We start from the raw sequence: 12,194 nt of genomic DNA, 5'->3' as shown, positions 1-12,194 counted from the left end.
TGCTTTTAAGTTCACTCACATGACTATTAGTAAAAGGTCTCAGTTTTTGAAGTTGATATGAGGCCCCAGTTCCCTACCACGTGAATCTCTTAGGGATACTTGTGACATGGCATCTAGCTTTTGCCAGGGTGGATGATCCATGAGAGAGAGAGAGTAACAAAACAGAAATTACAGTGTCTTTCTTGACTCATAATTAAAAGTGGTCACACACACCATCCCTGGTCCAATAGTTAGGGGACTACACAAGGGAATGAAAATCAAGAGATGGAGATCATTGGTGGCCATCTTGAAGAATGGCTACCATACATGCTCTGGATACTTTTTTGCCCTTTGCTTTTCTCATTAAGCACTATATGTACTGAATAGAACTTCTTATCAGTTTTTAGAGATCTTCATTATTATTTTTTTTTTTTTGCAGAGGTTAGAGTACTCCAGGATGCACCAAAGTCTATTTGGTTAATTGGCTGTGGAGTATAAATATGAGTAATGCTGAGGTTGAGAAGACCTGATCTAAAGACTACAGAAGTATATATGAAAAGTTTAAAGGTCCTTATTTTCATAGCATAAAGTTCATCTTCTTTTCAAGTATATTGCTGATTTACAACTTTGGAATAAGTGTGAAGAGCTAAAATTCGATCCAGTGGTTGTCTGTGATTCTTAAGCATGTGCTTGTCCTGCTAAATCGTGGTGCTACTGGTTGAAATTAGATTTTAGGGTGACATTTGTTGCACCCTAGTTTCTTCAAGTTTACTTTGGAAATTGTCCTTTCATGAATGGGCTAAAGCATTGGTCTGAGAATTCTTTTCTGATTGTGTCTGTGCGACTAGTCATGCCTTCCAGTTTCCTTCTCTGTAAAATTAGGAATTTGAACCATATAGACTATAAGCTCATCCTTTCTTACCTTTTAAGCAGTAAAAGATTTTATTATTATTTTTTATTGTAATTTTTTAAAAAATGTTTTTATTGATAAACAACATACAATACAGTCATTCTTAACATACATTTTCATATATGGTGTACGATCAGTGGTTTGCAGTATCATCACATAGTATATTCATCACCATGATCATTTTTTAGAACATTTGCAGCACACCAAAAACAGAAAAAACATTTTAATTAAAATTTGTTTTAGAAATCCATAGAATCAGTTCTGGTATTTCTATATAGACTGGCATATTATTGGAAAAATAAGATGTTCATATCTAATGCTGAAAAATATTTATCTTTATGGAAATTAATTCTGTTAGACTCATCACTTCATCAGTATCAGAAGAGATACATGTGAAAGCAATAAAGTGCTAATAAAATGAAGTCCTGTGGTCCTGATTATTGCTGTTTTTGTATCTCAGAGGTAATCTAGTTTTATAGATGTTATTATATACATAAATATATGATGAAGGTCTTCTGAAGTAAAATTTGACTATTAGTAGATACAGTTTTTTATACTAATTAGAGGAATGTTTGGGAAGAGTCTTTTAAGCCCCTGTTGCAGTTTTATTTATTAGATGTAATGTTATTTATTTTTTAGTTAAAGGAGATATGTTTACAAGGTGATGTAAAAACGTGATACAGAAGGGTGAATACTGAAAAGTTTCCTTCCTGCACTTGTCTCACATTTCCCAACACCCCATCCTCTATAGGTACCCATTGCTACTGACTTCTTATATATTTTTCTAGACTTTCTTTATATAAGTATAGGAAAAAATGACTATATATATACACACACATACATGCACACATAAATTATTTTATTTTTCTGCTCAGTTTCATATTGTTTTTTTTTTTCTTCCTTAGTAGAATTTTTGCTTGATTTTAGATAAATCCGCACTTGGCCACAAAAAAATTATTACTCTGAGGCTTTTAAAAAAATTAGTGTTTCATGTTTAGGTAATGCATTTGATCATTTCAAATACCAAAAGGGATGAAAATGATAATATAGTAAAAGTTTTCCATCTCTTTTCTCATGCACCAGTTTCCATCCTAACAAGTAACCACAGTTAACTTGTTTCTGTGTATATTTATAGTATATTTTTATATTCTTTCCTTCTGAGCAACTATAATTTCCAAGCCTAGAGAAACGGTAGCACTTTATAGTTTGATCTCTCCAAAATTTGAACAACTCGTGTGCTGATTTTTGGAAATTACTTTATTTCTTTACAGTTGCAGGAAGCGAAACAGATGGAAAAGGAGCGTCATCGACAGCATCATCACCTGTTGCAATCTCCAGTCAGCCATTACGAGCCTGAATCACCTCAACTTAGATATCTGCCTCCTCAGACTGTTGACCACATATCCCAAGAACATGAAGGGGACCTTGAACCCCAGACAAATGATGTGGATAAAAGCCTTCAGGATGACACAGAGGCTGAAAATGGATCTGATATTTCCAGTGCAGAGAACGAACAGACTGAAGCTGATCAAGCAACTGCAGCTGAAAGTAATCTTGATAATGGGGTGCGGGGTATAGATGTGTGTGTGTGTTAGGGGAAGTATGTAGGGATAAGAGTTTTTGGTGACACTATGTGGAAAGGGTAATATGACTTAATGGGTATCAGATATATTATGATAATTGTGGACTTTTTCCATTCTGGGTGACAGAGTTAGTTTGACCTGTTAACCCACAAGATGTCTATAATGATTCTATGTGCTCATTAGTATCTCATGAGGAGTATGATTTATAGACTTGCTTTGGAGGAGATACATTTTTAAAGAGGGTCATAAATGTCTATAAGCATGTTATATAGGAACTTCAGCGTTTTTTAAAAGATTAGTTTCATACTAAACAAGGGACCTTTAAGTTAGGTTCTATGGAATATGCCTGAACATTTTAAGTAATCATTAAATTATCAGTTTAGAAAATATTATGATTGTGGCTAAAAAATGTACTGAAATTAAATACATAAATCTTTTGGGTGACAAACCATATTTTATTTATTTTCCTTATGTCTTGATGTGTAGTAACCCTAAAATTGAGATATTCTCTGCCAGTGTTTTCTCCTACATAAATTCATTTATAAGAAATAATCTACAAGATTACAAAAATTAAATCACATGTATTTATTTAAAAATCTGTTACTTAAAAAAATAAGTCAAATGAAGTCAATTTTTTTAAGTGTTATTCTCAGCTTTAACTGTTCTATGAAACTACCAGGGAGTTTGAATTGTTCCTTTTGTTTCTTCTTAGCTTGTTAAAAAATAATGGCAAAAACAAACAAACAAAATAATGGCAGGGGGTACAAGGGTAGTTCAGTGGTAGAATTCTCGCCTGCCATTTGGGAGAGCCAGGTTCAATTCCTGGCCGCTGCACTTCCAAGCAAGCAAACAAAGAAACCAGCAAAAACAAACAGTTCAACAAATGGTGCTGCAATAATGGATACTCACATGGAGAAAGAATGAAATGTGACCCTCCCATACAGCATACAAAAAAATAATAATGGCAGTTCTCTTGCCTCTTCAGTGTGATTGTCTACAACTAAGATGGTCAGGGCCTAGATAAAATTCATCTGAAATCTGTGTTTTTACTTCACTTTGAGGAAAGACTTCTATTTTTTCAGCTCTTGTTTTTTTTTTCAAATCTTTTTTACAAAAGTGACATGAACAGCAGCAGCAGCATGAATAGGAAGATATCTTTTTACTATTTTGATGATACTTTATTGTTTATTTTAACCAGGATAATTTTGGTACGCCAAACATTCACACTATTCCAGCTAATAGTGAATGTGCACTGCCCATACAATTGGTATGTCTCTAGCCTACCCTTGTCAGAATTTTCCCTACTTTTCACTGTGTTTTTAAAGGAGCTGATTCAAAGGGCTAATCTTTAATAAAATTGTGGCTTTGTCATTCTTTTGTTTGTTCATCCACACATTCACCAAACATTCACTGAGCATGCTGTGTCCTAGGCACTGTGCTAGAACTTAAAAATTGTATAAAAGCTGACCAAGATTTGACCATTGCTCTTAGGATCCTCAGGGTCAGGTGTGCGTAAATGAAATAGAACATGATTAGTGTCCTAAAAGTGGCATGCACAAGGTAGTTAGTAAATTCCTTCCTAGAGGAAATGATGTTCTGGGAGTAGGAATTGGCTAGCTGGAAAATGTAGGGAAATCTTGTAACAGATAATCTAGGTGGGCTCAGATCCCAAAGAGTGGGAGCATCTTCTTCTGTGTATGAGGCACCACTCTAAATATATAATGGGATACAGAATTATAAATAAGACATAGTTTCCTTTGGTACGGTCATGATGATTTTGGCTTGGAAGGTGTTTTTCTTCCAATAGCTGATATAAAAGGAAAACTCTGCCTGAAAGCCATTGATTAATGTGTACATTTTGGAGTTAGATCACCTGGTTTGAATCACATCTCTGTCCCTAACTAACTGTGTCACTTAGGATGTAATAGTTCTCTAAGCATTTTCTGTGTGTGATAAATATCACTATTATTTTAATAAAAATCACTTATTGCAATCTGTCTGCTAGTAGATGATCAATGTGAGATATTACTTTTAATTCACTGGTCACTTTGTGCACACTTTTAGGTAGTGATTCTGTATGTTTACATTCTAATTTTTATTTTAGACTTGAGGTAATTTTAGCAAACGCTAGAGCACAGAAATAAAAGCATGGTGGGAAATTATTTGTTAACACTCATATTTTTACTCTACAAAAGAATCTAAATGCTATTGTATTTGGATTTTTATAAAATAAGTTTACTGATTTAACATGCTTATTACTTATCAAATTTCCCCTTTTGGAGTTCAGTGTTTTGTAGAATGCAGAAATCAGTAGATTAGGAGCAATGATCTATAGGGTAGATGGGTTTCTGGAAGCCAGCGTTATGAGTAGTTGTCCTTTATAGAAATGTGTGGTGTAGCAGGTGTTGGAGACAACCAAACTACTAGTTACTGTGCAGTCGGATGTTATTTGGTACAGGAGAGTGGCTCCCAGGTTGGGGTCCCAGATCCCAAAGTATCCCCAATGTGCTGATTAAGCTTCTTGATGTATTTTCAGTGTTTGAAAAAACCCTGCAGAAACCCAGTGTTTATATACAGTAGTCTAATTGGAATGTCAAGTTTCATTGGCTTTTAGTGGAACCTTTATCAAGGCAGTATAGTGACATCGATTTTTCTTGTTCTGTTCAGAAGCTCTGTTTGACAATTGTATCAGTTTCTGATTAATGTTAAATTGGGGAGTGAATTCTTTTGTACTTCAGTTTCGTTTTACTATGGAAATATAGTTTCTTTTGAGGAAAAAAATAGTAAAGGGGTGGAGAGGCACTGATGGAAACTCAGGCCTGTTTCTGCTTCTTCAAGGATCTCATTGTATTAGAGTACAATGTTAATCTTGTTATTACTGATTAGCCTGAATAATCAAAAACAAACTTTATTTACATTTAATAAATTGTTTGGTAGGAAGAAAAGTGTTTGGTACATGCTAGAAATGTTCTATTCAAAATACATTTGTAATTTTTAATTCATGAAGAAATCTAAAAAATACAATTGAGTTGAATAATCACTCCAAGTTTGTTAAAAAATCATTGTTAAAATTAACTTGAATTTGGAAAATATTTTTATATGTGATCTGTTTGGTTATAATTTTTGAAGGCTTAACTTTTTTAAACATGTAAGTACTTATAGTTCCATACATCAATTGATTTTTTCTTTTATGCTGCATATTTTAGGAAAATTTTCATCATAAATGTTTAGGAAAAATTTCCAAAACTTTAAAATAATGTTCCCTTGAATTTTTTTATTTTAAAGCATTATCTAAAAATGATATATTATATGATGGAGAAAACCATGAATGTGAGGAAAAACCACAAGACATTGTCCAGAGCATTGTAGAAGAAATGGTGAACATAGTTGTTGGAGGTATTGTACTTCATTTTAAATTAGTTTATTCTGTCTTATGGAATTTCATCTGACTATGGAGAATATCTTTATAATGTACAGAACAGGAATTCTTTTTCAAGTTAGTAATTTTTGCTTGTGGAGAAAAATGTTTAGATATCTTTAATTATAAAAGAATACCCCCTATTTTCTCCTGTTTCAAGTCCAATCTTTTGTAAAAACCCAGTATTCCCTACCCTATTAGGGAAAATTAATGCAATTTTCATTTTTTCCTCATTGTTTTAGGTGGGAGAGGAGCAGGGTTATATTTTCCATTCTCCTAAATGTGTTAAACTTCATTAACTAGAGTACATTTAAATGATGTGATTTTGAGTATTTTATATATTGTTGTAAAAAAACTTGATTTTTCATGCCTTTAATATCATAAACTAAGTTATAGTTGATGTGGGGTAAGTTTCTATCTTATGGATTGTATTATAAAAATATTACAAAGTTTGTTAGGAATTTCACTTGTGTTTTTAAAAAGGAACATTGAAGATAAGATTAAACTTAAGTCCACTGAAACTTATTTAATTTGTGGTATATTGTATAGGGCTAAGGATAGTACTTTGTTAAATATGCTTCTAGAAATACGTTTAATGAGCAGTATGGATCTTAAGTTACTGTTCCAGCTATATTTAACTCTAATTTATAACATCATCTAAGAGTATATTTCCCCCATTAGCATAATACCTTAAACAGGCATTCATCCAACTGTCTTCTCATTCTTTCATTCATTTCTTCATTCAGCATATACTTATGGAGTATATTGATATAATGCAGGGTGATATAAAAATTAATCAAGATCATGATTTTAAGGAAAGGGGTTATGAAATTTATGTATGTAAAACTAGTTCAAAGTAGAAAGTGATAAGAGCCTTAAGAAGGAAACTGTTAAAATCCTATTAAAATTCAGGAAGTGATTATTTTTACCTAGAATGATTTAAAGGACTTGAAATAAAGGAAATGATACTTGAACTTGGACTGTATGGATTCACATAGTTGTAGGGGAGTGACATTTCATATACTAGGAACTCTATTAGTCAGTATCTAGAGAAGAGAACGATTGAGCAGATTTAAGAATTAGCAGGTGTTTGACTGAAGTATAGTGAATGTGATGTTAGATAATAGAAAGAATTAAAGTAGTTTGGAGCCAACCAACGGAGGGTCATAAATTCCAGCTGTAGGAATTTGGTGTTCATTCTAAGACAAATGGATTACCATTGAAGATTTTAGAGCCAAAGAAATGAAGTGATCAAAACTGTGCTTTCAGAGCTAAGTGAGGAAATAACAGTTTCAGCTGGAAACAAGTACAGCAATCTAACCTTGACTAGGAGAGTAGCAGTGGAAATGGAAGGGGAAATGTGAACAAGAAATAAGACTTTGCAAATGATTAAATACCTGGTAAAGAAGAGAAAAGAGAAGATGGTATGATGGGGGCCCCAAGAATATATCCAGGGTCAGATTCACTAAGAGGTTGCCGACTTTATCTAATTCCCAGCGTATAGTCATATTCACTGCTATGGTTTACTACAGGAAAAAAATACAAAGCAAAATCAGCAAAGGAAAAAGGCACATGGAGTAAAGTCCATAGGGAATCAGACACAAGCTTCCTTCCAGAAGTCCTCTTCTAGCGGGCTAATAAAAAAGTCTTCATTCCTCCAGCTTCAGATTGTGACAACATATGCAAAGTGTTGTCTATAGGGAAGCTCATTAGAGACTCAGTGCCTAGAAGGAAAGCATAAACCATGCTGTTTGTATAAATACTTTAGGTTTAGCAAGCCACTCTTATCAGGAGACCTTGCCGAAATCTAAAGTCCCTGACTCCAGCCAAGGTCAACCTTGCAAGCAGGCATTTCTAAGACAAGATGGTTTCAGTCCTGCTGTGTTAATGCTTTTCTGCTCAGATGATCTCCCTTTTTTTTTGCTAAATGGGTAAGTGGATGATAGTACTATTGGTGAAATCATGTTGCAGAGGAAGGTGACTTGGGGGGAAAAGGTACTGCTTTTTATTTTGACATACTGAATTTCACTTCCAGATGACTATCCATGTGGAAATATTTTTGGAATGTACAATGAAAATATAGAATTCCAGGCTAAGAGCTGTTGAGGCAAGTGCTTTAGATGGAAGTTATTCTGTTAAAATTTGTAGTTTAAGCAACAAGGTTAACAAGTGAGAAAATGTAGAGGGTAAGGAAGAGACCATGATTTGGGGGAGTATGAATTTTTTTTTTTAAGATAAAATATTTACAGTTAGGGAAGAAACAAAGATTATTATATGCCTACAAAGTCTCTAAAAATCTTATAATATAGGTTAGAGATTGGTAAAGTATGCCCTCCAGGTCAAATCTGGCCCACTACTTGTTTTGGTAATGTTTCATTGGCACGTAGCTTTGCTCATTTGTTCAAGTATTGCCTGTGACTGCTTTTGTACTGCAGAGCAGAGTTGAGTAGTTGTGGCAGAGACTGAGTGGCCTGCAGAGCCTAAAATATTTATTATCTTGACCTTTGTAGAAAAACCTTGCCAGCCCCTAATATAGTGAATACTGAGTATGAAGTAAATTCCTTTCATTTTTCTGCAATTTTTTGCTTAAAAAAATTTTAAACCTTGAAAGATGTTTAAAGAATAGTACAGTGAACACCTGTATATCCTTTATCATTAGTGAGCAACGTGACTACATTCTTTGTATGTCTTTTAATTTACCATATGCATACACACGCATGTGTATTTGCTGAACCTTGAAAATATTGAAATAATATTTCACCCCTCAGCATTTATCTTGTAAGAATAAGGGCATTCAACTACATAACCACAATTCCATTTTCACACCTAAGAAAAGTAATACTATTTCAAGACTATCTAATATGCATACATTTAAATTTTTCCCACTTCCTAAATGTGTCTCTTAGAGCATTTCTTTCCCTTTTCCCATCTTAGTCCAGGATTCAATCTAGGTATACTCATTATATTTGATTGTTCTATCTCTTTGGTGTCATTAATCTAGAACAAGGCTTCTTACTTTTTTTCCTTCTTTCATGATTTTACTTTTTTGAAAGGTCTGAGATAGTTGTCTTGTAGAATATTCTACGTTTTGGACTGATATGATAGTTTCCTTTTGATTATATGTAGGTTAAATGTATTTAGCAAGAATATAACATATGTGATGTTGATACTAATTCCATCTTATCAGCTGGTGCATAGTGACAGGTTGCCCATGATATTGGAGATTCTGTTTGATTATTTGGTTAAGATGGTGACCATGAGATCTCTCCAATGAAAAGGAACATTTCCCCCTTTATAATTAAAAAGTATTCTTAGAACAATGTTTTGGGACCACATGAAGATGCCTTCCACTCAGTGGTGTTAGCATCCATTGATGATCCTTATTACATTGGGTTGAAATATATTCATTTTCCAGTTCTAATTTTTCTGTAGAGAAGAGTCCATCCCCTACTTTTTAAAAAACATTTTTTATTATGAAATATAGCATATACAAGAAAGCAAAAAAATTTTGAAGTATATTGTAACAAGTAGTTGTGGAACAGATTTCAGAGTTTGGTATGATTACTGTTCCACAATTTTTCCTTCTAGCTGCTTCAAGATACTGGAGACTAAGAGAAATATCAGTATAATGATTCAGTAGTCATGCTCATTTGTTAAATCCTATCTTTTCTGTTATAACTCCTCCTCCTTTTATTCTTCTCCTAATCTTTAGAAGTATTTGGAGCCTGTCTCCTTTTAAAAATAGTACTGTGGACTGATGAGTTCTCTTATTATTCAGTGTGTTAATCATTATTCTTTGTTCCATATTTGACCAGCTAATTCCTGTGTCCTTTTGATATGATTCCAGTAGTTGGAGCATTTCCTCGATTTCTGTAACAATGAGTTCTTCTAGGAGCATTTTAATTTCCCCTTGCCAAACACCTAAAATCATTTGTTTCTCCAAGGAAGAAACAACTGATTCTTTTTATTGGGCATGTGTATTTAGAAATCAAGATCTGGATGCTAGGTGTGCTCCTTGCTTACTAGGTGTCAATTCTTGTAAGCTCTTGCAGTGGACAGAAATAAGGAAATATACAGCCACTTTTGAAATTGGTAGTTCCAACTCAAATCCAGCAGCACAAGGTTTCTCCTCATATTAGTTCTTTCATATTTGTACATACCTTTTCCCACAGTGAAAACCCAGATTCTCAACAAGAATATATTGTTACCAACAACAAACCTATTAATGGTAAAGATTTCTTCGTAATTATATGTGTTCTTATATTTTACTGAGGATGAAGAGTGAGAGTATTATATTTAAAAGTTACTTGTATTAATTATTTTGTTGATTTAAAATTTTAATATGAGAAATAGTTACTTGATTCACAAGTTAAAATTATATAAAAAAAAGTATGCTCAGAGAACTTTTTCCTCTACTTCTCCTTTATTGACCCACTTTTTATAGGTCACCACTTTCATTAGCATTCTGTTATTCATTTGTGTTTGTTTTCCCCCAGAGAAATAAACAAATACCTATATTCTTATTTCCCTTTCTTTCTTCACTTTTTGGTAGAATGCAGTCCATAATTCTTTCGTACCTTGCCTTTTTTCCCACTTAATGTATACTGGAAATCATACTACATAAGTTGATAGAGACTTTCTGCATTCTTTTTTTTTTTTCCTTAGCTCTTTGCATGATACTCCAGTATGTGGATGTATCATAGTTTGTTAACTAGTTCCTGCCTGATGGATACTTGGATTGTTACTAGTGTTTTCTTGTTACAAATAATGCTGCAGTGAGTAATCTTGTGCATCTGTATTATTTCTATGAATTTCTGTGTCATAGCACTTTTGCCCTTTTTTAAATTAATTTTAAAATTTTTTCTAAAATATAACAAACAGACATTCTTAACATATCATTCCGTTCTATATATATAATCAGTAATTCACAATATCATCACATAGTTGCATATTCATCATCATAATCATTTCTTAGAACATTTGCATCAATTCAGAAAAAGAAAACAAAAAAAAAATTCATACATGCCATCCCCCTAACCCCTCCCTTTCATTGATTACTAGCATTTCAATCTACTAAATTTATTTTAACATTTGTTCCCCCTATTATTTATTTTTATGCTGTATGTTTTACTCATCTGTTGATAAGGTAGATAAAAGGAGCATCAGACACAAGATTTTCACAATCACACAGTCACATTGTGAAAGTTATATCATTATACAATTATCTTCAAGAAACATGGCTACTGGAACACAGCTCTATGTTTTCAGGCAGTTCCCTCCAGCCTCTCCATTACATCTTGACTAATAAGATGATATCTATTTAATGCGTAAGAATAAGCTCCAGGGTAACCTCTTGACTCTGTTTGGAATCTCTCAGCCATTGACACTTTATTTTGTCTCATTTCACTCTTCCCCTTTTTTGGTTGAGAAGGTTTTCTCAATCCCTTGATGCTGAGTCCCCGCTCATTCTAGGATTTCTGTCCCACATTGCCAGGAAGGTCCACACCCTTGGGAGTCATGTCCCATGTAGACAGGGGAAGGGCGGTGAGTTTGCTTGTTGTGTTGGCTGGAGAGAGATTGCCCTTGTTTTTGATGCAACATTCTTTACATTTCGCTGTGAGTACTAATTAAAACTGTTCCAGCTGTAAAATGTTTCACCTGGAACATTTTTACTCAGATTTCTGTGCCTTGTCTTCACTTTTGAACTGTAGTGTTTACATTGCTACCGATTTGTAGAAAAGAAAGGTTAGATTTGATCAGTCTATAAAGAGCTCTCTCAGTAATTGTGTCCAGTTTTTCCCCCATTTCTCTTGAAGGCCTTTCCTCTCTAGAGTACATGAGGTGATTGCAACCCAAAGGCAGACCTCATTTCAGAACTAGGAGCTAAGAAACATGCTTCCCTTGAGTGAGGTGTGTGGCTTTAGGGCCCCTTGGGTTGTGTAGGTTGTTGTTTCTTAACCATGTGGTCAGCACATACTGAAGCCATGGAAACCTTGGGGCAAATGGTGTGAACCTTATATGAATTTTAGACTCCATACTTGTTGGTTTGTTCCCACTGTCCCAACCTTTGCCAGGAACTATTAGGCTATCTTCATTTAATTAGGGCTTTAATTATCAATAGTAAGTAGAAACAGATAGAATGAAAGTCCAGAATTTTAGGAATGTCCTCTGCAGTGCTAAATTTGTTTTCTTTCCATATTTATTTCAACAGTCCCAGTTAGCTGAGATACTGCTGTGTCCCCTCCTGCCTTACTTATATTAGGAGACCTACCAAGCAGTTAGTTCACTTTAATTAGCAGGCAGT

At 33.8% G+C, this 12,194-nt stretch overlaps 1 protein-coding gene across 3 annotated transcripts in view; it reads left to right on the top strand.

The window, feature by feature from the left end:
- Positions 1-12,194, top strand: part of ARFGEF1 (ARF guanine nucleotide exchange factor 1) — a 227,310-nt gene that overhangs the window by 90,036 nt on the left and 125,080 nt on the right. For 2 of the 3 annotated variants that reach the window (XM_077166935.1, XM_077166934.1), the window contains exons 6-7: positions 2,161-2,437; positions 5,758-5,868. In XM_077166935.1, the coding sequence (XP_077023050.1) occupies positions 2,161-2,437; positions 5,758-5,868 (388 nt within the window). The remainder of the gene's footprint in view (positions 1-2,160; positions 2,438-5,757; positions 5,869-12,194) is intronic. The other variant, XM_077166936.1, reaches the window with a different exon arrangement.

The sequence above is a fragment of the Tamandua tetradactyla genome, chromosome 6 (genome assembly GCF_023851605.1).
Source record: "Tamandua tetradactyla isolate mTamTet1 chromosome 6, mTamTet1.pri, whole genome shotgun sequence".
NCBI classification, from domain to species: Eukaryota; Metazoa; Chordata; class Mammalia; order Pilosa; family Myrmecophagidae; genus Tamandua; species Tamandua tetradactyla.
This window is presented reverse-complemented; position numbering and strand designations above follow the sequence as displayed.